The 25,940-nt window shown below is 37.3% G+C and overlaps 1 protein-coding gene across 1 annotated transcript in view; it reads right to left on the reverse strand.

Annotated features, from left to right (window-relative positions):
* The window catches only part of cntnap2a (contactin associated protein 2a), a 373,698-nt gene that overhangs the window by 297,844 nt on the left and 49,914 nt on the right, over positions 1 to 25,940 (reverse strand). The window contains exons 4-8 of the mRNA XM_036557926.1: positions 24,798 to 24,945; positions 17,031 to 17,234; positions 14,399 to 14,583; positions 11,454 to 11,597; positions 8,421 to 8,679 (exon numbers count right to left, since the gene is read on the reverse strand). Of these exons, the coding sequence (XP_036413819.1) occupies positions 8,421 to 8,679; positions 11,454 to 11,597; positions 14,399 to 14,583; positions 17,031 to 17,234; positions 24,798 to 24,945 (940 nt within the window). The remainder of the gene's footprint in view (positions 1 to 8,420; positions 8,680 to 11,453; positions 11,598 to 14,398; positions 14,584 to 17,030; positions 17,235 to 24,797; positions 24,946 to 25,940) is intronic.

A 25,940-nucleotide genomic window follows, 5' to 3' on the forward strand; every position in this document is an offset into this window, starting at 1 on the left:
TCCTCCAAGGTAATTTGAGAGGCTTTGCAGGCCGGGCAATTCGCTGTGCCCATAAAGCAAAACAATACGGCATTATAATCATAGTAAAGTATACAGTTTTGCTTAGCCTACCCTGGAGGGATCTCCACTATTGTAATGCCTTTCAATTTGATGCAGACCTTTCAGTGGAAGGTGAAATGTGAAGACTTTGTGGGTTTATTTCTTCATTACTGATTTTGCTGAACTGACACACGCACACAGTTGACAGTTTAAATCAAATTATATTTCCTTTTTTACCTCCTCGAAGGCTCTCGTTTTAACCTTTGAGTCATCGCTCAACCAGGTTAGAGATGGTCAAATATAAATATAGCCTCCTAAGATTTATTCACTGTGCTGTATGTATGTGTCAGTGTATCAGTATTGTGAAGGCGAATATTACGATAACTATTAACACCTTAAATGGCCAGGATCTATCAGCAGGTCCAAAGTTTCACTACACAAAATCTATTTCTGTAATTTAAGAATAACTATAATTATCTATAACTTAGAAATAACTCAGTCTATTTTCACTGTGGTACATGTAGTTAGTAAATAATAAGCCTTAGTGTGTAATAAGTCTGGGATTTTAAGGGGTTAAAAAATGATAAACTGTGCTGTCCTTACATCTTAGATCAGGGGTACACAACTCTGGTCCTGGAGGGCCTGTGTCCAGCACAGTTTGGTGATTTACCTGCTCCAACACACCTGATTACACTTACCTTTTAATTGCCAGGTTAAGTGGGTGTGTTTGAGCCAAGAAACCTCCAAACTGTGCTGGACACTGGCCCTCCAGGAATGGAGCTGTGCACCCCTGTATTAGATGATGCATTACGTCACACAGGGACCCTTTATTTGAAACACCTTGAAGATGACGAGCATTTTTCCATGGCAAGAAACTTCCTCCAGCCATTTCACATTGCTTCCCTTCACTCTCATAACTTTTCTGCTTCTCTGTGGAAAAATGAGATCTCTTCAATAGTTCTTGACTATAATGAAAAGAACAATCCACTGAAAAAATCATATTTACTTCTCTCATTATGAGGCTGTGGTAAAAATATTCTAACCTATTTCAGGAAAGTTTTACTTTTCAAAGTCATTTGATGGAGTGAAATTATCTGCAGTGGTGGAACTTCAAAAAACAGTGCTTAAAAGAACTGTTATTTATATATGTAAAATTGTCTAGAGATCACTTTACATAAATAAATATATCTAGTAATGGGTTGAATAGTCTTAGAATATTCTTACAACTAAGACTATATTCTAACAATTTCATAATGAGAAATGAGAATGTCTTCATTAAAGATGCTTTCACTTGCCAATATGCCTTTGTCAAATAATTCAGTATAGACAAGACGATACATGAATATCCCCACTGGAATTACTTAAATATAGTTTGTTACAGGACTATACTTAGTTGCGGCCCTGTCATCTGGCATGTGCTTCACACCTCCAAAGCCAATTTACACCTCTGGAGAAGCAGAGTGGTCTTCTGACCCCATCCAGAAAAGGACCTTGCTGAGAGGCAGATGGGCATGCCATAAAGGCAAGTGAAGACGAGTGTCAACACATCACCCTTGAAAGCTTTACTCTATTACCCAAGCTTTACTCTATTACCCAACTAGCCTTGGAACAGCAACGTGACGTGTTGCCCACTCCCGCATCCTATATCTTTAGGGGAAGGTTAACTTTACGGCTGCCGAGGACTGAATGGTTTCCAGTTCAGTGCAAGCGTCCATTAGGCTATTATGTCTTTCTCCATTTGGAGTCCAATAATCCATCACTTTATTGACATCAATAAAACCAATTTGCTTTGACATATACTGCTTTCAGATAGGCTAGCGAGGTGTTCTTCACTGTTACTTCTATGTCGTTAATATCTAATAACTATATATTCAAACTGCAAGTCCATTAGTACCCCCCACTAGCCTCCATCATCTGCACTATTTACCATATACCAATGCATTTTATCCCTGCAGTCAACTCAAAGGTAAGGTAAATGAAGGGCATGTCGAAGTCACTGACTATATTTGCAGGCGTAATCTTTGCGTATTCTAGCTAATGAGCGTATTCCAGCCTGCGCAACCTTCAATGAAACAAGCGTTCGAAAAAGAAACAATTTGTGTTCCAATAAGCCCAACTCAGCTAGAGGGAGATCTCCTGCTGAGCTTTGAAATGAATAACCCCCTTTTTAATATTCTTTACAGAAATATCTGGGTGCAAATTGCCTGCGTTTCTGGATTTCACAGGTTGCAACCAATATGCATGCAAAAGTAGCTGAATGTTGAGTCTTTAGATCCACTCAATAGTAACACAAATGACAGTTACTCTTCACTAATAATGTTAAGAGAATTAAATACTAACTTGTCAATTAATATGGGGCCAGGGAGCACATTGGAATCAGAGGGCCTAAACTGACCAAATAGTTGGAAACACAGATATGGATGAATGAACTAAGCAGATCTGGATCAATCTGGATCTCTCCTTCTTTTGATCTTTGAGACATAAACCAATATATATCACAATCACCACCTTAAACAGTCTAGATTTAAAACAGTCACTTAATAAATGTCTCTTAGTGTCTTTGTTGCAGTGCCTTTCAGACAAATATATGTAAATGAGCTCTGTTCTGATTGGCTGTCCTGTACTGTCCTGTACTTCAGGATGAAACACTCCTTATAACTTCAATGTTGGATGGGCAGGGCTAAACTGCTGTAGGTTGAATAGATGGAGATATGTAACTTTGTTGGTTTTCGTAGCATCACAAAAGCAATGAATTCGAATTTGTTTTGGTAACTTAGTTTTCTTATATGGCCTGTGTAAACTAATAACTGTGTTTACATACTACATAAAATTCTTTTACTTGGAAAAAAGCGAGGGAAAATTTGGTTTTCTGTGATATGCGTTCTTTACTTATTTTTCAATTGTAACTCATTAGGTAACACTTTATTTTAAGGTCTGCTTTTTAACAATTGTTTGTAAGCAAGCTGGGAAATGTGGTATAAATGTGTTTATAAGGTGTGTTAATTCGGTCTTCTGTAAATTAGTTATTGAGAGTTTGTTGACTAATTAATTAAATGTTAATTAATCATAATTTTTAAGTTGTAAGCATGTTTGAAATATATCTGTGATATATTAATCAAATATGAACCGGCAATAATTTTCTGAATTCATAATGGCCAGCATGGTAGTAAACGCTAATTTCAGTTGCAAGCATAGAAACATAAAAATGGCTTAAAACCATCTCTATGATCCGTATGATGGTTGAAGAAGGTGCTTACAAATGAGTACAAACTCCTTAAAAAGTGTGAAAATGATTAAATACATTTAAAAGATCTTTATTATTGAATTTGCAAGACTAAAACTAAAGTGGAACATACTCCCTCTTGATTATCAATACCTTTGCTTCCAAATGACCTGGAAATAGCTTCTGAAGAACTAGTTGTGTATAAAAGATTTTTAGTAATGAATTTACAAGACCATAAGAAAGATGGAACTTATTCATTCTTAATAACCACTGCCTTCATAAGTGCTAACAAATATTTACATACTATAAACCGAAACATGGACATTAGCTCCAAGCCTTCACAGCAACATACAATGAAACACTATTAGGAAAATTAATTTAACACGTTTCAGATCATTATTCCCTGTTCATCCTTCTTCATTAACATAATTTCAAGTGTGTTTGCAACTTAGATTACAAATAATTAACATTTAACTCTTTAGTCAACAAATAGTTAATAGCTAATTTAGAGAAGACCCTGTTTAAACATTACAGAGATACATATATACCATATTTCTAAGCCTTGCTTTATATAAGACTGCTTTATAAACAGTACTAAACTATTAAGAAGGAAACGTTAAAGCAGGGGTGTCCAAACTTACCCACAAAGGGGTTGGTGTGGATGCAGGTTTTCATTCCAACAAAGCAGGAGATCACCTGATCAGTAGTTTGAAGACTGAGACCAGCTTATTAAAGTGGAATCAGGTGTGCTTCAGCTTATTTGGAGTGAAAACCTGCAGCCACGCTGGCCCTTTGTGGATAAGATTGGACACCCCTGCCTTAGAGCATTACCGCTCATTGAAGCAGGAGGAGAAAGTGTGTGGAAAGTGCAGATTCTAAACATTCATTCAGTCTCTGTGTTTGTAAATAGGAGGCATTTTACTATGAATTTAATTTGATGAAAGGTTTTTGTTGTGTGCACATTCTTGATTAGGGAAAGAAAAAGTCCTTCACATTTTTTGCAACGTTTTTGTCATTCCTTGACATTCAAACAGAAAAAGTGGGAAGGCAATAGAAAATGCAAATCAAATGTAACTGTAACTGTGTAACTCACTGTTTAAATACCTAATCATATCAGTACATACAAATAGAACAGCAAAACATCATGAATGACCTTTGACTTTTAAGGGTTAAAAAAAGACTAAAGCTCTTACAGTACTCTGGAGTAAATGATGAGAAATTCAGAGCACTTACACTAACTGTAATTTTAGCATACTGCAGATGACTTACAGTCTTCAGAGGCTGTTATACTGAGTCATGTTCACAGTTCAGAGCATTTTTGCACTGAAAGACAGAAAGATGAATATCTGTGGCAGCAGAACGAAAACAGAAGAATGTGGTTGGCTATTTAAGATACTATTATCTTCCCACTGAGAGGGTTTGGCACCATTTTAGCAAACTTGCTGTTTTTTGCCACTGTTTGACATCAAAACAAACAGAAAGTGTATGTGTAAGGGCAGACTTGAACCTGGTGACACAGGATGATAATCAACTGTAAATTTCTGTTTTGTTACTAAGTATACAAATAGATTTGTAATTATGTAAATAAAATAATAAAAACTGAAAGCAGAGATTTGTGAACCCACTTTGACTTGTGAACAGTAAGCAAAATATTTATGTGTATTATTTTCCATGTTTATTATCAACTTCATTGTTTCTTGTAAATATATGCTCATTTAGAAAACTGATGCTTGCAACACATTCCAAAAAAGTTGGGACAGGAGCAGTTTATGACCAAGAGCCTTGTGAAATTTTCAAAAACATGTTAAATAGCTGATGCAATCATGCTTGTGTATATAAGGAGCCTCCAGGCCTAATCATTTATGAGTAAGGATGGGTTGAGGCTCACCACTTAAAGAGGTTAGCAAACAATTCAACAGTTTAAAAACAACACTCCTCAATGAGCAATTGAAAGCATTTTTGGTATTTAGCCCATACAACGCATAAAATCATCAAAAGATTCAGTGAATCCAGAGGAATCTCAGTGCGTAAAGGGCAAGGCTGAAAACCACAAAAGAATGCCCATGACCACCCCTCAGACAGCACTGTATTAACAATTGACACAATTTTTTGATGTATATCAGCACACAGCCTTAATACAGAATGCAAATTAACAGTGTACTATGCACAGCAGAAACCATATTTCAACAGCATCTAGAAATGCCGGTGATTTCTCTGGGATCAAGCTCATCTGAAAAGGGCAGATGCACAGTGGAAATGTGTACTGTGGCCTGGAATTAATGAACATTGTATTCTTCAACTTAAAGAAGAAAGGATCCGATTTGTTACCAGCGTAAAGTTCAAAAGCCAGGGTTTCTGATGGTATAGGGGTGTATTAGAGCCCATCACATGGCTAATTTGCACATCTACAAAACCATTGATGCTGAAAAATATATGTACATTTTGGAGCAACATATGCTGTCTTGAAGATGACATCATCTGCTTATTTCAACATGCATGATCAAAAAGTGCAGGAGCTAGACTAGCCTACCTGCAGTCCAGATCTGTCTTCCACTGAAAGCGTGGCACATTATAAAGCATAAAATACGACAAAAAAGGCCCCATATGGTTGTGCAGCTGAAGACTTGTGTAAGTGAAGAATGGCCAATAATTCTGCTTTCAAAAATGCATCAATTTATGTTTTCAGTGCCCAAATGTTTATTAAGCGCTGTTAAAGGAAAAGGTACTGTAACACAGTAGTAAACAAGTTCCCGTCCCAACTTTTTTGGAACATGCTGCAAGCATCAAATTTGAAAGGAGCATATATTCAGAAAAAAAAAATCAAGTTCATAAGGTAAAACATAAAATATCATGTTTCTGTACTGTTTATACAAGTCAAATCAAATTTACTATTCACTTCTTTTTGTTTTCATTAGCATTTCACATACTGTTCAAATTAAAAGTGAGGTTTGTACAATAATAACTCTAAACTCCAAAGATTATATCAAAAAAGCAAATACTTTATAAGATACAGGTGACATGTCATATAATGTAGAGCTCTCCAGTAGTGTGCATTGAATACAGTGCATCTACAGGAGGCTTTTTCAATTGTTGAATAGACTTCAATTGAGAAATTACTATGCATGGAGCTCTGTCCAGTCATTACCTGCCTCCGCCATGCTGGGGATCAGTTTGGAGTCACTTTTCTTTTCTTAAACGTGATAAAGGATTCCAAAAAGCTGGAGCCCAATTAGCCTCAAGGTTAACAATGTAACAGTATGCAGCCTAACTCGTAATGACCTATTAGCACAGGAGTTTGGCGAGTGTGTGAGGAAGGCTTGTAGTTCACACTCTCACTCTGAGTGGAAAGGGCACTTTGAAGTCAACAAAAAAGGTGATATTTTTAATTGCAAAGAAATTATTCACACTGTACATACTGTTCCTTTCTATTTACGATACTAAAATGAGTGAATTTTCCATTTTCCTGGACAATTACAAGTTCTGAAAGCAAAAGTACACTTGAATCAAATGTGTCCATCATTTCCACATGACTAATATACTACACAAAGTTTTATCTTTCAGCCAAGGAAATTTTGCAATAGTTGTGTTGATGTAACATATTTTATTCTTGAGAAGAATAGTTGGAGACTTTTATTTAGTGAAATGTAAAAAAGCACAAAACATTTCAAAGTCTCAACAAAATACACTACAGAATTTGTTAGTATTTAATGTATCCACTCTTTGCCTTTATTACAGTTTCCATTCTTTTCAGGAGACTCACTTTCAGTTTTTCAAAAAAAGCTGCAGGGATGTTTATTCATACCTGTAAAGTTCAGTCTTAGAAGTTGGTTGTATTTTCCTCTCACAATCCAAGTGATTTAAAACCATTCAGTGATGCTGCAGTCTGGACTCTAAGGTGGTCAGTCCATTGTTCTGACAATACCAGCAGCTTCTTTGTTTAATTTCCTTTTCTCAGTAAGGGCTTCTTGACAGCTACGCATCCTTTCAGACTCATAGTGCTGAGTTGTCTTCTCACAGTGGAAGGATGGACAGAAACACCTGATTTTTTCAGATCTGAAGTCAGAGTGGAGCTTGATTTTCTCCTCTCTCTCAAAGATGAAACGGCTGTTTATCTGATAAGGACAGCTTTGGTGGTCTACCAAGACTTGCAAGTGGTAGTCAGGAGTCACGTTTTTCATTTTCTCTGTATAGATATATATTTATAACTTTTACTTTCTCCTTCCTAATGCAAACAGATTATCTTACATGTAATCTCCTAAGAAATATTTCCTGAAAAATGAATGACTTGTACTTAATGACTGTTTTGATTGTAAATTATATAGAAACAAATGGAGGATGGTGTCTGACTTCTGCACAGTACTGTATTTATGTTAGAATTCAAAGAATTCAAAACACAATTTGGACTTTTAACTGACTCAGACTTCAGACTAAAATAATTTTAGTCTCAGTGACCTTACAATACAATAATGTTTATTTTATTAAATCAATCATCTCTCTTGAAGATGAAAGCTTTAAGTGCTGTTTATCTGATGGGGAGAGTTTTGGTGGTCTACTAGGTCTTGTGGGTGATTGTTAGGAGTCACATTTTCTCTGTAGCTTTTAATCATTTTTTGAACTCCAGTTTTGGAAACATCTTTTTTTTCCCTACTTATTTTCCTTGACTTTCTCCTTCCTTACGCAAGTGGACTATTTTATATCTAATCTCCTCAGAAACATTTCCTAAAAAATTAATAACTTGTATCTAATGACTGTTTTGACTGGAAATTAAATAAATAAAGTACTAAAACACATTTGATTCATGTTAAGTGTACTGTTGCTTTACAAATATGACACTAAAATGAGCAAATTTTGTCTCTCAGTTTGTCCATTTGAATCAAGTAAATTCAATGCATCTTTTTTTTTACTGTACTGATGTTCTGTATTTTGGATGCTAAAATGAGTGAATTTAGGCATTCAGTTGGCCAATCCCATACAAAAGTACAGAGAAAAGTACAGAACAATATGAAAAAAATTAGAAATTCAGTGATGCAGCTTTGGTATTGGATAACCACAAGAGATTGGCTTGACTTTAAGCTATGTTTTCCTAAGAAAAACAGAAAAACAAGTTGATGCAACCTGATGATCCATGCACGAAATAGCAGGACTGGGCCCAGCCTACCTGATGCAATGTCGACGCGCGAGTTCTTCTGCTGGGTGACGTTGATGTGTGCCGTGACTTTTCCGTCGTTCAGAGAGATTTCCAGCATGCCGTCCGCCAGAGAGCTGAAGAGGAGAAGGCCGTTTGGGTTCCACGTTCGAAACTGGAAGCCCACAGACACCATGTTGTGTTCTCTTCTGCCTGAAAGCTGCAGGAAGCTGGTGGCGTTGAAGAAGACAGGGAAGGTGTGAGAATCCACACAGGAGAACGTCAGGTTGCGCTACAAGTGAAGCAGAAAATAAGAAGATATTCACTACCAGGGGAGATCTGAAGGTGGTGATTGAACTGCATCAGTTCTGGAATATTAGAGACAGTTATAAGTGATTATAATCATAAAATGTACAAAATGACATAAAAAACATGCACAAATATTGGACAAAAATTAAGCATAACATATAAAATGTGCCATATCTTTTGCGCAGGTCACATTTTTTGCTTATTTTTTTTCCCCAATATGTTAAATTTAGCAAATAAACAGTAATTGTGCATTAAAATGTGTAGAAGTGTGTTCTCTGTAGAGGATGTGTTCTCATTTTCACAAAAAATCAACAAAACATGTCACTTGACCAAACTTTTGCATACAACTTATCTACAAGAGTAGAAAAGGTTAATGTTATGCTACTTTTATACCCTACTGTAAGCCAATATCCTTTATGCAAGAAAGCCTCTGCAGACATCAAGTCCTAATCAAGATATATTATGTTGTAATTCCCAGATGCAGTGTTTGCAGTGCATATTTAAAACCACAGTGCTGCGATTCAATACAAAGCAGGCAAAGGCCGAACGTTTTGCAATGACTAGCACGCAAATCAATGTCTGAATTGGCCCTGTTGCGTGAGTTCAGTGGTGCTATGGGTTCCCTCATGCGAAACGTGGGCTTACAGATAGCTCTTTGAAAGTGCAGCTACAGCATGTTCAAACCACAGCGTAGATTTCTAAACCTCGGGGCAGAAAAAAAGGGAAGAGAGCGGAGGGAGGCAAGGTCGAGCGCTTTTATTCATGACTCTCTCCAGCTCTTCGCCTTTCTAAATGGTAATTTCGGGGCCTTAAATGCACTTCAGCCCCATTTCAAATATAGAGAACTTAATCAATCTCATCATAACAAAAATGGAAAAGTGTATCCAGCCATTTCAGAGCACTTCATAAAAACGCTAGAACCGGCGCTGACTACAATCAACACGTTTTGCGGAATATGAATGTAATACGAATAATTAGTCAAGCGGTCTTTGAAAGAGGCTTGTCAAATTAGCACAAGATGGATTTTTTTCTGGAATTAACACAGGCGCAGAGGCCACTGTCACTTAAACACTGCTGGTTTTGTTCATTTAAAAAGTTTTATGGAGCTTTTTCATGTCCCTTTTAAACAACACAAGCGTGCCTGATAGATTTGTCAAAATCTTTTGCTCCAAACAAGTTGATAAAGCATGGGGAAATCAATGCCAAGTTAATTTAGATCTCATATATCAGTGTTTCAGAGTGTGACTAGCTAAGTGCAACCGAATAACTCAAGGGGAAAGAGACATACTTCACTTTAGGAGTAAATAGTGCTCTAAACGGCAATCTGTATATGATATATAAGTAGGCTGTCATATGAAGCAGCTGTGGGAATGGAGTTATTATTGAACTGCTAGTAGCAGTTCTGAAATCTGATTGGCTGAGCCACGTTCAAAGCTGTTTAAAAATAAAGCAGTAAGAAAAAAATAAAGACACTGTAGACTGGCCATTAAACAGTTTAGTGTGTAACAACACTCCTTGAGGTTGCATTGTCCAGTTGGCACTGAGAACAATAGTTGACTAGTTGAAGACTACAGCCGAAATTCCACTGCAAACTCTGTAAAACTGAAATATAAGCTCGTAAGCCACAACCACTGTGTCTGATAGGAAACCACTTGACTGATATGCAAAATGGCCATTCACGGACCCTTTAGCACAACGTATGCAATGAAAACAAATGTGCATTTGTGGAATACCAGTTTTCAAACACTAAGGATCTCATTTACTTGCTACCTACGGCTTTAAACTAAATTCTGGAATAAATTCTTAAAATTGGATATCCTGAATGTTTCACAGTTCAGCCACTAGGCCTATATCTTGCTTTGAAAGGCTTACTGCTACTAGCTTTTAGCTTGATAAACAGTCATTTCAGATTGATAAAGCCCATTTTGGAAGAACAGATTGCCAGAGCCAGTTTAAATTCTCTGTGAGAGGTGAGATTGTGGAATTTGTGGTGATTTTAGCATGCAGTTTACATCAGACAGTCTGTGCACGTCTGTATACTGAGTGTCTGAGCCTGAAACTTACTGAGATACAGTACAACAACAACATAAAAACCTTTTCTACAGAGGACACATCACACCTCAAAACACAGCACTAACCACTAAAACCAGCCCCTATTAGCAACAACTAACAAACAACTTTTCACTTAACTTTTCACACACTTTCTTTTTTTGGACATCCAGAACACTCACAAGTTGACTATTTTTCTGAATGACTATTTGACTATTAAAAATTAGAAGTTGTGAAACCCCTGATAGACACCATGTGTAATATAAGGTGCTGAGTACCTTTTTGCTTCTAGAAAACAACAAAATATTTATAATTTACATTAACAAAGAGTTTTATAATTATCATTATTGGTAATAATAATAAAAGCAGTAAGCAATTGCCTCCAAGCAATGCAAGTCATCAAGAGTAGGCTATGGCTGCTAAGCAACATAAGTCACAAAATATTACATGAACAGCACAGAATTATTAAAAAATAATTAACTTAATTTTTTTTTCACAGCTCATGTAATAATCTTTGACTGTTAAACTTGCTTAGTGACCATACACACCGTTAATGAACTGCACTGTTTTATGTAAGAACTGTTTCTTGCAATTTAGAATGCATTATTAATTGAACAATGGTGTATTTTATCATGTTCCAATTTTTATACCCCTTACACACAAATCACACTAACACGTGGCCCCTTGTAAAAGCAACATGTAACTCACAAAGCTGGACGTGTCCAGTTTCTTTCTCCTGGCCAGGTCAGTGATGTTATCCCCGTTGTAGTTGATGCTTTCCATGCAGCCTTTGAAGTTTCTCCGGCCTCCTGAGATGGGTTTTCCGGAGTAGGGCATTCCTCCAAAAGTCAGCTGCATGGGGAAAAAAGAAAACTTTCAGAAAATCTTCCAGTAAAACATAGACACTGCTAGGCTAATTTTATTTAGCGTTCCGTTCCCAAATAAATGTACACGTCTCATTCACAATATACTGGGATAGCAAGATGCAACCTGGGGAAGGTGCTGCTGTTGCTGCTTTACTGCAGCGCTGCCAGAAAAGTGGAACCCCAGCACTTAGCCAATCACAACAAACCTTGTAAGTTGCAAGTTGTGAGTGTTTGAGTGAAATGGTAAGCAGTTACAGAGTGAAGATACCCATGTACAACATGGATTTGAAGCAAATTGATGGATTTACACAGAATTATGTGAGTACAATTACTATCATTACTAATTGTCATTACGCAATTATGCTTTAATTTATTTTCAATTATTTGTTTTCCCTACCTGTAAGGACCCTCCATGTATAATTTGTAACAGCTCATTCCCCTATAGCACTATATGCTACTGCCATACAGTGTCAGAAACCACATAAACAAGTATATTTGAGATTATTTAAGAACTCAACACAGTTTGAGGCAAGTGTGTGATGACTTAGGCATGCAGTTAGCACAATGTTAATTTGTTGGGTATAAGCTTCCTGTACTTGAATAATAGACCTGTGGTTGCTTACATGAAAGTATTTAAGTTAGGGATACATTTTAAAGAGCCCATATCAACCAAATTTCCCTCTTTTTTGAAGAAGAAGAAAATGAGTTAATATATGTTCATGTTTGTACATGTTTGGAAACTCTAAAGCCTGTTTTGAATTCACTGTTTCTGTGATGTCATGGGAACTAATTAATTTACATATATCTGTCTATTCAACCTACAGCAGTTTAGCCCCACCCATTCACACTGAAATTATTAGGGGTGTGTCAACTGCATGGAGCACAATACAGGGCAGCCAATCAGAACATGCATATGCATATCACTCTTGAAGGCACAGTAACAAAACAGGCTATTTAATTCTATAGGATAAGGAGAGGTTGGAAAATGGTCATGCAAAATGAATTATGATCATTTTTGGTACATAAAACCACACAAATATTTTAAGGGGAAAAAATAAATATAACAGAAATGTACATTTACAACTACAGGTTTATTTCACTTTACATGGCTCACTAAGGTAAAAGTGAAAACCTAAGGCTGAAATTAATTTAAAATGTTTTTAATGCAAGTGAGTACTGGAGTTTAAGGCGTTAAACAAGTGTGGTTCATTTGTCACACAGACTGTGACCAATTCCCAGTCCACTTGGAATGGCTTTAATAAAGTGATGCTAATTTTTTTCAATACAGGGTCGAACACACGTGAGACAGGGGACTAATTAAAACCACATTGATTAGTAGTTGCCTGAACAGTGATATTAATGAGCATTCAGATTTTACTGAATTGGGAAGATGCTCAGTAAGGTGATGTTAAAGTCTTAGTTTAGTCAGCAAAACACATTCACTGCCATTATCCGCTTCCACTTCAGCAGAACCCAGAGCTCACCCATTCGGCATCCCAGATTGATCTCTTTTCTGCTCAGTTAATTAGACACTTTCCCTTTAATTGGAGCACATTTGTCCTGAACCGTCCCAGTTGTACTCAGTTGTTGTTCATGAATGCTAACAGTGCTGGAGCTGTGTTCAGCAGACAATGAAAGCATTTAAAATCTGTGGCTTTCACAAGATATTTCCCCTCGCAGCTGAAAATCAATTTTCTATACATCCCACCACTCAGCACATTAATATGCATTATTACTGCATGATCACATTAACACCCCGCTACACTGCCTTAATGTGGATTAATACCATGCTAAAAAAGACTGTCATTTCTACCAGAAAAATGAGGAGAGATGAAAAAACGGAACAGAAACAGGGCTGACATTATGACTTCTTAACCCTTTGATGCCCAGATAAAAATCTGCAGACAATTCTAAATTTTAATCTACTCCTCTTCTTTAGATTTGTATAGGGTTGGCTAGAATCATTTGAGCCAGTATCAGCAAAGGCCTTTACATAGAATGGTTTCACATGAGACCAATGAGGCTGAGATGTCCAATCGTCTGATAATTTAAAGCACTTGTGAGAGGCTGGTATACCACAGAACTACAAGAAGTCTGATGTCTGAGTAACACTGGGCTCTGATGAGGTTGACTCTAAAACCAGTGAGTTTAGATCCTTAAACTTGTTTGTTATGGTGAGTTCTAGCTGTAGATTTCCATTATAAAAACTAGCCAAATAAATACAGTATCAATAAAAACAACTACAAAAACAACTACACTTAAAACTGTGATGGTGATAAAACAATAATTCTAACTCATATCTAAAATAAAACCTCTTTGGATGTCAATACCTTGGTATATGGCTCACAGCATTGTGTCATACTGGGTGTTGGATCTAAATCAAATGCATGACCAAATGTGCTCAATAATCTAATAACTTACTAGTTTTTCTCTGAACTACGAATCTAAAATAAGTTAGAAAAAAGAAGTAATATCTAGAATGCATCAAATTTCTGAAGTGGTAATTAAATCTCAGTAGATAACTTGATAAGATGTTACTGTTACTAGAAAATTGAAGCATATATATGTACCGAAAGTGCACCCGTGAACCAAATTCTACTTGTACTTGCATGAATGCAGTTTCTGGTGTAAAATCATGCTCCCTTTTTATTATTCTCCGATAATTAAACGACCCCAATTTGTACCGTGTCCAATGCAAAATTTAATATGAAATGAAATTAAACATTTAGTGCCCGTATGAGGCTATTAGTCCTGTGGAGCGTCCAGCCGGATGAGTGCAGCTTGTACCTCATAGTCCAGGTCGAGGTGGTCAAACTCGCCGTTGGTGCGGAAATGCTGAGTGTGCTGGTCAAGGGTGAAATTGACATTTCGTCTGTAGCGCTCAATCACTACTGAGTGCCAGTGATGGTCATCCAGCAGGCTGCCGCTGGTCACCGACGTGTGGCCCAGGATGGAGCCGTACTGATTACTGCCTGCATTTTACAAAAATAATAAAAATAAATAAATAAATAAATAAATAGGTAAATAAGAACAATTCTGCATTATATCATATCACACTTTGGTTAGCGAGCTAATTTTAAAGTGCACTCCATTCAGAAGTGCTTATGCTCCCAATGCCATATGCTTTACACCCTACCCCCTACTTCTTATGCCCTACTCTCTGTGCCTACGCCCTAGTCCATATGTTGTACCCCCTATACCTATAACCTACTCATACCCTCTGTATGTATGCCCTACTCCCCATACTTATGCCATGACTATTCACTATACACTATTCTCTACATGACTCGAAATGACTCTTTAGATAAGGAGGAAAAACATGCTAAAGGTTCATAAGTTGACTGAGACCACAATTTGACTACTTTTCTAAGGTTAAAGCAAGAAAACTTTGGAGTCCAAATAAAGATAAAATAGCTGTTTTCTTTATGACCCTGTGGTTTCGAATCTCCCATAACATTTTAGGGTCAACACAAAAAAGCAGCTATTTCTGCTTTTAAACTAAATCTAAAACAAGCTGGAAATTTGTAGCTTTTTATTTGGCTTTTGAGACACACTATGTTTCTGAGAAAAAAAAAAAAAATCAGATTAGACAATCAATATTATATATTTCCACATTAATGTGAATTGCGTTCTGAATGTGTGCACAAAGCATGTTGGGTGCCAAGTGTCCATTATGTCACTCACTTAAGCCACATATTAAGAACCAGTTAAAGCAATTTCCAAAACCGTTTCAAACTTTATAAACTAACTATTGTGAGTGTTATTTTTTTAAAAGGTTTAATTTCCACCAATTTAGTAAAATTAACTAATCGTATCACAATAGTAGCTCAGTGTCCAAACAGCTCAATCACTGCTGCAGCGTTACTCCCCACAGCTTGGCTAAGTGGTATCTGCTTTCATGATATTGATTAGGCCTAATTGAGAACATTTGGTTTAGTGAATTGAGCTTTCTTCAATAAAGCCTGATTATGCTGCAGGTAGCCTATACGACTCAGCTTTGGAATCATGAAAGAATCATGAGCTCGTTTCTGCAGTGAGGAGAGATGTATAGTTTCACATAAAAGCACATGGTGTAGATCTATAGGTATCAACTATGTGCTCAGATCATGACGAATGCTGCTCTTCCCCATGACCTCCTTTAACTCAATATCAGATTAAATGTCACTGAATTTCCACATAACAGAATAAAAGATACATTGATGTGAGATGGTGTGCAGTAAATATGGTCAATACCTAAATAAAAACCCAGGAATGAATCAGAGTTAGCATGGACAGAATTCAACACCATTTACATATATGTCTCATATGTAAGCACCTATATGTAATAATATGTCCCAAATGAACATGTTAAAGCCTATATATACATAGATCAGCCAAAACATTAAAACCACCTCCTTGTATCTACATTCACTGTCCATTTAATCAACCCTTACAGGACCATCACAAAGCAGGTATTGTTGGGTGGTGGATCATTCTCAGCACTGCAGTGACACTGACATGGTGGTGGTGTGTTAATGTGTGTTCCGCTGGTACAAGTGGATCAGACATAGCAATGCAGCTGGAGTTTTTAAACACTCACTGTCCACACATTAAACATTCCTACCTTGTAGATGTAAAGTCAGAGAAAATAGCTCATCTGTTTCTGCACAGTTTGTGTTGGTCATCCTCTAGTTCTTCATCAGTGGTCACAGGACGCTGTTGGCTGGATGTTTTTGGTTGGTGGACTATTCTCAGTCCAGCAGAGACACTGAGGTGTTTAAAAACTCCAGCAGCACTGCTGTGTCTGATCCACTCGTACCAGCACATGTATACAATAAAATATTTATAATAATTTATTTTATACTCATAAAAATACAATTTTGTTGCATTGACTTACATTGAAAGTTGAGAATGAAGAATATTTTTATGCCCTTTGAGACTTGGAGATAAGTCTCAATGGCAGAAATAGCTTTTTTTGTGTCTGTCTTGAAAGGTTAAGCTAACACACAGAGAGATATGAATTCACAATGCATTGTTTATTTTTGTTTATTTTAATGTGCTTTCTGAACAAATAAATGCTTACTGCAAAGATAAACAGCTTTATATATACTTTTCTTAGATAGCCTTAGTGTCTGAAACCACATAAGCAAGTCTACTTCAGATAACTTCATGCAATATGAGGGAAATTTGAATATTTAGGCAGTTTACATGAAGCTGTTTGGTGGGCAATAAGCTTCCATTACTTCTTAGAAGTATAGAACGTCCAAAAACCAAACATGTCTAACTGACCACATTTGGGTTAAAAGATGATAAGCTTCAAGTTTAAAGGGTAAAAAGAGTGCATATGCACATTGACTAGTTTGAACTCTCTCCCCACACATCCAGCTCTCTGTGACGGATGGGTAGTCTGTGATGATCAGTGATGAGTGAAGGTCCGTACCCAGGTTTATCTGCAGCAGCAGTCTGCCTCTATGCAGCTCTAGCGTGATGTAGTCTCCCTGCTGGCCTTCACCGTGCAGGATCACCCCCTCGCTCTCCGCCGTCTTAAACTTCAGAGCTATCACGTCCTTCAGGATCTTCATCTTCTTCATTTTGAAACGGTACGAGATCACCCCCTGGCCGTCAAAGTTAATCACATCGGCCCCTGTGGTGAGAGAGCAGGATAGATAGATAGATAGATAGATAGATAGATAGAGAGAGAGAGAGAGAGAGAGAGAGAGAAAGGCAGAAAAGACAAGCATAAAAGAGGGATAAGATAAGTGCTTCTGAGGCGATAGGGTGTCACACCCAGTTTAGGTAAATGATGGGTTCAGTGAGTATGTGTGAAAATGGCTGGGTGAGGTTTCGCAGATAGACTGCAGCTGGCATCAGATGATAAAGTACAGTGAGGGAGCAGAAAAATTGCAGCAGGCTTCACCTGCTGACAAAGCTGTTCTCCTTATTGTGCAATTCGGGAAGGATTTTTGACCCCTGTCAAAGTGCTGACTGATGCATGCTGGAAGTCATGAATGTAAATGTCTATCAAACCATCTGCCTCATATTCCACACTCTAATTTCCCTTACAGGGGGACCCTAAAGAGACTTCACCTCTGCCTGCAGCTTTAATCTGCACTGAAATTTTGATCCAAACTCAAGTACGGCCAAAATTACACTCAAGTCCGACTCGACAAGTTTAGAATCTGAACTTTTCACAATTTCATCCCAATCTGACTGCAGCCTGGCAAGATTCTGTCCCAATATGACTGGCCTAACAAAATTTTGTCTGAACTTGACTGTGGCCTAACAAAATTCTGTCCCAATCTGATCTTAACCCAACAAAATTCCCTCTGAATTCAACTGCAGCCTGACAAAACTCTTTCTAAATCTAACTGTATCCTCACAAAAGTTTGTCTGAACTCAACCGTAGCTGACAAAATTCTGTCTGACCTTGACTGTAATTTGACAAAATGATGTCTGAACTTGACTGTAGTCTGACAAAATAGCGTCCCAAACAGACTCTAGCTTGACAAAACAGTATCCCAAACAGACTGTAGCCCAACATAATTCTTTCCCATTCTGACTGTAGTTCAACAAATTTCTGTTTCAGACCCACCGTACCTTATTTTTTTCCCCAAACTCAACCAGAACCTAACAAAGACAGAATAAACATCCACATTACTAGTGATATTGCTTGTTAGATTACCTTGTGGCAACAATAATAGCCATCACCAGATGGCTTTATTAAACAACATGGCTTTATTAAACAACATGGCATTATTAAACAACATGCAGAAAAAAAGAATATCCTAATTAGCATCTGTCCAGTTAAGTTTAAATCCACTTTAAGAAATAAGTTTATCAGTGCCTGTTAAAAAATCTTAAAAGTACATAATTTTCATGGCCTTGTGGACCTCGATGCCAACAACACAACACCAACTCTAGGTCACTAGATTAAAAACTATTAGGAGAAAAAAGTAATGAGCAGGAAGAATATAGGGAGAAAAAGAGAAGCACTGGTCAAACTGAAAACTGAAGCATGCAGGTCAAAATCCATTACATGAGGGAGATGGACTATGAGAAACCTGAGGATGAAATTTAGCCCTGACCTGAGCCCAACAAATATTAGAGAAATAATGTCCGAACCTGACCAAACCAAACCTGGCAGGAATAGTCAGGTCCTGCTGGGTTTGGACAAATATTTAATATTTCAAGCTCTACTTTTGCCTTCAGCAGCAGTCAATACTTGATTCCATGACAGCAGCTTACTGGACTTGTTATAGGATTGTATCATCGTGCTAAAAGCTCAAGAGGTAAATTGCTTTAAGCTGAAACAGCTGTTCTCCCAAATCTAATCAATGTTTCAAATCTGGCTGAGCAACGAAGGACAATCGTGAACAGGCTGAAAGGAAACGTATACAGGCATTACTGACATATTCTCCACAGATGAAGCCTGAGGTGGTGATGTCCTCTGCCTTACATAGAGATTGATTAGGTTTGATCCATGCTTAATTAAAATGTAAATGATCTTGTTGATTTCACACTGAGATTAATGCTGACTGCTCTCAATCTTGGAAAGAGAGAGAGATTGGGAGGGGGTGGTGGCGTAAAGAAACATACACACATTGTACACTCCAGTAGGGTCTTACTGAACACAGTCCACTGCAGAACAAGAATATTTGTAGTGGGTAGTGCTGGATGGTATTAATATAATTACTTAGTACACAATATTTTCCAAATATACAGTACCGTGCAAGACCGCCCTCATTTATTTGTTTTCCAGTCCATTTCTAGCCATTAAGTTATTCATTTTTCAAGAGATATTTCTGAGGAATTATAATCCACTTGCATAAGGAAGGAGAAAGTCGAATGAAAATACACGAAAAAACAGTGCAAAAAAATGGTTAAAAGCTAACGAGAAAATGTGACTCCTAAAACATGTGCAAGTGACCGTGATCCGGTAGACCACCAAAACTGTCCCCACCAGATAAATGTACTTTCACTTAAAATAGTATTATGGTATTGGATGATAAGTTAGCATTAATAAAGTTAATAAACCTGTTATTCCTGGTTGCTGCTCAGTGCTTAAAGAATGTCTTACACACCTGATAGTGCTTGCTTTGTTCTGATCTGCTTAAAATTACACCAAAGGGAATCTTACACAGTGCTGTAATGTTAACCACATACCTTCCACATACCAGAGAGGAAGATTTCTCTTTATTTAGTTTTTAAACTTCTTTTAAAACAATCTGATGCGCCCAGTAAATGACATACAGTGCAGGTGACTAAGTTTCTGTTATGTATCAACAGTGCTAACACCAAAAGTATAGATGATACAGATTACACATGACTGGTTTTGGGGCCAACTGAACAAGCTGAAGCTGGCAAAACTTCATTTCAAAGGACAGAAAAACAGCATGCTGTCAGACTGAATGCACCATGCTATGAGAGATGAAAGCTTCAGTACTGTCAAACAGTCTGAATATTCTGAAAGAACTGGATTTCAAAGTGAAATCTGGCCTTAGATAATTTGGAACAATTGTACTAAAAGTGAGGAAAAGCCATAAGCACCGATGTGAATGTGTATTTATTTTTAGACCCGTATTTGGAGCCCTAAATAGTCACTAGAAATGACAGGTAACTGCAATTTGGGTACAATCTAAACATATTATACAACAAAAACAGCTAGAAACGCCTACATCTAGAGCCATTATCTATTTTAAAATGCTTAAGTGAAACTGTTTGGTCCACAGACTGTTTACAGTCCTGAAATTGAACAAAAATATGATGTAATTATCAGCTCCTATATGTATTATGAAATAAAAAATCTAACCTCAAAGATGCAGTAGAGTGTAGTATGTGGATATATGGGTATGCATAAGTGCATGTGGTCCAGTTAATTTGAATCAATTTGTACTGAGTGATAAAAATCCACACATGTATGTTAGGGTTCATGCTTTTTTTTTAAGACCCTTACAGCGCCTCAAAATAGCTACATGAATTGGACTGTAAGCACAATTTGGTGACCATCTCCCCATATTAATAAAACAAAACAGCTTAAAACACCTACATCTAGTGCCTTTAGCCATTTTAAAATGCTTAATGGAAAGCATGTACTGTTTATGTACCAAAAATGTTCTCATCTATTATCATCCCATCATTTTTTATCATGTGTCATTGACAGCATAACATATGACATATACACACACACACACACACACACACACACAAAATTGTATGCAAAAGTTTGAACACCTTCGGCCAACTTTTGTTGATTTTTGTGAAAATAAGTTAACGCTAACAAAGAATACACATGTTAAGAGATAATTACTGTTTAGTTGCTGAATGTAACACATTGGAAGAAATTAAACATGAAATGTGATCTGAGCAAAAGTCACAGCGCATGTCATATTTTATGTTTCAATCTCCAGTACGTTAAGCTTGGCAAAATTAATTTAAACTTATTATATTAATGTTATTTGTATGTATTCTAGTTATGTTCTGACAAATAAATGCTTAATGACCAGATATTGTAAGAACAAATTAAGGGCATACATTTACAGCAATTTTTCTGCTGTAAATGTATCATTTAGAAGATATAAGACGCTGTTACCATAACAACTATATATATATAGAGAGAGAGAGAGAGAGAGAGATAGAATTTAATTCTCTCTCTGCTCCTTACTTAGAACTCATTCCTACACTGATGTGTTTTGTCCAGTTGCTCCTGCTCACCCTATTTGCTCGCTCCTCTCTCTCTGTCAGGCCGTTCTCTTTTCATCCCATCACCAGTGCATTCATCCATCTCTCCGCGATCAACAAGGTCAGAGTAGCGGCTTTATTCTCATTTTGGCCTTCATCTCCAGCACAACTCCTTCTTATCTAACTCCTATTATTTCTCCCTTTCAGTGCCCGAGGAAAGGGGCTCTCTCTATTTCTTTAAATGCACATCTTATTTACTTTTACTCAACAGTCGCTGAATTTTCTGGACAGGAAAGAGAGGAGGAGAGAAGAATTTAAAGTAAAAAAAGAAAAGAAAAGTATATTTTGTGTGTGAGAGATATAAAAATGGAGAGTTCTGTATGCGAATGCTCCTGTCTGTAATCTGTTAACGGCAGGCCATCTTTATCAATGTCACTGATCGGCTGTTGGAGATGACGGAGGAATATGAAGGCGTTCAGCAGCTCTGAGTGAACGAGGACGAGACACATCCTGACAAGAAAATCAGCGGCAGCCGACCCCCTTAGCTTTTACTCCACACTGCAGAGTGCTTTGAAGAATGATGCATATCTGAAGCTACCAGGCTTCATTCATATCTGTCATAAACACAAACACAGGGAAAAGCCCTGCTTGCAGTGGCTTTATTTACACTACCATTATTTGTAGGGGCAGCACAAAAACATTTTGTGTGCGTGCGTGTGTATATATGTATATATATATATATATGTACACATACATACATACATACATACATACATACACACACACACACACACACACACACGTGTGTATATATATATACACACATATATTTATATATATATAGTATATATGCAATATATATATACACATATATATTTATATATATATAAATAGCTCTGTTCTAACTGGCTGCCCTGTTTTATGCCTCATTCAAAAAGCGCTCAGAGCTGAAACACTCCTTATAACTTCAGTGTGAATGGGCGGAGCTAACCTGAATAGGTGGATATATGTAAATATGTTGTTTTTTGTGACATCACAAAAACAATGAATAGGCCATTTTTACAGCTTAGTTTTCATATTTGGACTGTGTGAACTCGGGAGTGAATGGTTCACTTTAAAACTTTGACAATATTTACATAACATCAAACTCTTTCATTTCAAGAACATGAGGAAAATTAGGTTTTTCCATTTTATGGGATTTCTAAAGGCTGAAATGTATCTGTGAAAGCAAGTTGCAATGAAAGTTTTGTTTACTTGGCATCAGTGAGAGCAAGTTTTGCTTTCAATACGACAAGAGGGAAAAAAGAGAAAACAGCCAAAACACTGTCAACACATATTTGCAAATTTTGCGGTGAAAGGGCAAATCAGAACCTTCACTCTGGAATGTGAAAATAAATATGCAATGGATAATTACATTACTGTAATTAGAGAAACATGCATGTCACTTTCAAGTCTAATCTGCGCGGGTGTTAATTGAAATTTGTTATCAAGATCAATTTGGCAACACTTAATAAGAAGAGAGTGAGGAATTTGTCAAGGGTTTCACTCCATCTGCAAAAAAACACAGAGCGTGTTGATGCTTCATGTATGTAATTTCATCCTCATCCAGTTCCAATGGCATTATTCCCGTAATAAACATGCAGGCGGATTTAATTTAAAATCAAAAATGAAGGGCAATGTGGCTCCGGCAAACTTTTTAAATGATTCTGCAATTCAGTGCACATACACACACAGACTGGCCATTTTATTAAGTTTATCCGTTGCTCTGCATACTTTGTTAGCCCCATTTCACCCTGTTCTTCAATGGTCAGGACTCCCACAGGACCACCACAGAGCAGGTATTATTTGGGATCATTCTCAGCACTGCAGTAACACTGACGTGGTGGTGGTGTGTTAGTGTGTCTTGTGCTTGTACGAGTGGATCAGACACAGCAGTGTTGCTGGAGTTTTTAAACACTGTGTCCACTCACTGTCCACTCTATTAGACACTCATACTTGTTGGTCCACCTTGTAGATGTAAAGTCAGAGACAGTAGCTCATCTGATGCTGCATAGTTTGTGTTGGTCATGCTCTAGTCCTTCATCAGTGGTCACAGGATGCTGCAGACAGGACTCTGTTGGCTGGATGTTTTTGGTTGGTGGACTGTTCTCAGTCCAGCAATGACTGAGGTGTTTAAAAACTCCAGCAGCACTGCTGTGTCTGATCCGCTCGTACCAGCGCAACACACACTAACACACCACCACCACCACATCAGTGTCACTGCAGTGCTAAGTATGATCCGCCACCCAAATAATACCTGCTCTGTGGTGGTCCTGTGGGGTGTCCTGACCACTGAAGAACAGGGTAAAAGGGGGCTAACAAAGTATGCAGGGAAACAGATGGACTACAGTCTGTAATTGTAGAACTACAAAGTGCACCTATATAGTAAGTGCAGCTGACAAAATAGACAATGCAGGTAGAAACAAGGAGATGCACTTAATGAAGTGGCCGGTCAGTGTATAATGTGTATGATAAAATAATATTTTCTCAAAAAAAAAAATGGAATCAGATGGAGGAGGTCATGGCAAATATATATTCACTGCTTCTGTTTAAACATGCAACACTTCAGGTTGGAGAAAGCAACAGCTTTTTGATGCAGACAGAAAATGAATCTTTATGTAATTATGAATTATGCAAAACTTCAAGGCAACATAAATAGCTGCTTCTATTCAGCAGATGACACCTAGGTGTCACAGTAGATGTCTTTGACACGAGGGATGCTGAAGATAAGTGAAGTGTGGCTCAGAAACACTGAGTGGAAAAGGAGACTCAGTACAGAGTATGTGATCCGTTTCATTTTTTATTGAATACTTACTGAATAGTTTGGTTCATTTATGACAAGCAATGCGTGTAATGCTGCAACGACTGGATTATTTAAGGGCCTATATCATGGAAAAATGAATTTCTCTCGCTTTTTTTTCTTTTCTTTTAAATAACAGGGTTTCAAGTAGAATGTACAGTTGTATGCAAACGTTTGAACACCCCTGTTCAAATTGCATATTTTGTTGATTTTCTACACCAAAATAAGTTAACACATCATCCACAAACTAAAATATGAAATATTTCTGCAAATTTTAGCACATAATTTCCATTTATTATGTAAGTTAAACATATTGGCATTAATAATTGGATATAAAATGTGCCAAAACCTTTGCACAGGCTACATTATATATGTTTTATTTTTTCCCCAATATGTAAATTCAGCAAATAAACTAATTTGCATTAAAATGTGCAGAAGTGTGTCCTCTGTACAGAACGTGTTAACTTATTTTTACTTAGAAAAACAGGGGTCGATAACTCTTTTACTGCCCTGTTGCGGCTCCCCAGCAGAATTAAATTTTTAGGTAAAAATAAAATAATCCAGTAAAATAAAGCTCTGCTGATGGTTCTAACGCAGTTTTAACAATAAATGGTCTTAAACTACAGCTTGTATTCACAGTCTGTGATGAACTTCCTGAAGGTCTAGAGTACTTCAGCACTCTGTACTCACAGTATGGACAGCCATAGATTTCGATCCGGAGACCTATCCGACCCTCTTCACTCCAGTCCAGAGGGATGATGCGGAGGTACCGGGCCACGATGGCGTGCTGCAGGTCGTGTCGCACCACACTCTCTGTGTTGGAGTTACCTGTAAACGCCTGTGAAAGAAGAGCCACACAATTTTAGGCAATGCCTCAATACTCAGTTATCTGTCTTTATAGCATTTTACAGCATCAAAAACTAGCCATCCACACAACATGTTAAGCCATCAAATAGGCATTCACAAGACAAACAGCAAACAGCTGTGTTCTTAGATACCTTAAAAATCATGCCTACTAAGCTAAAATGATGTGTTCTTAACCCTGCTAGAAGACTCAGCATAGACCAACATGGCTGGTCACCAGCAAAACCAGTATATGTTGTGTTTTGGATGCTGGTATGCTGGTCAGCAGCAATGGATGTTAATATGCTGGTCACCAGGAAAACCACCATGTTGTGTTTGGGAAGCTGGGTGACCAGCTAAACCAGCAACAAAGCAGCGTAAACCATCACAAATCAGCTATCAGGGAATTCATGCTGGTCTTTGTTGTTTTTTTTTTACAGCAGAGAATGGTAAGACAACCATCCAGTGCAGAGCAAAAACAAGCTTCAAGATAGCAAAATGTTAGACGTTAGAGCTGAAAACTTTAATATCTGACATGTCTGAAAGAGAGTTATATGTGTTTTTTTGTAAGGAGAGTTTACAAAAGTCATTTTACACATTTATACACTCAGCCAGTAGTTATTTTACAGCTTCTGGTATGTTGTAGGTATTCATATATTAGCATGCTAGCTAGCTCTCTCTCCCCAGGCTATTGCATGAAATGGTCAGCCAGCTAACTAACATGTTAGCTGGCTAAAATGTTAGCTAATCAATTTCCCAATCTTTGTAGGGTATTCTTGGAAAATTAGTAAGAATTATGTGGATACACTGGTGATCAGCTGTCGCTAGCTAGCTACTTCATTACTTGACTACATCATCATGATTCCTAATAGAATTTTTTTCAGCAGCAGTGGTGAGTAGCCCAAAAGAGAACCAAGAAAACTTATGGTTCTAGTTTATTTTCCACCCTGCTTGAAAGAAAGCTAGAACCATCATAATAACCACAATTAA

The sequence above is a fragment of the Colossoma macropomum genome, unplaced genomic scaffold (genome assembly GCF_904425465.1).
Source record: "Colossoma macropomum unplaced genomic scaffold, Colossoma_macropomum, whole genome shotgun sequence".
NCBI classification, from domain to species: Eukaryota; Metazoa; Chordata; class Actinopteri; order Characiformes; family Serrasalmidae; genus Colossoma; species Colossoma macropomum.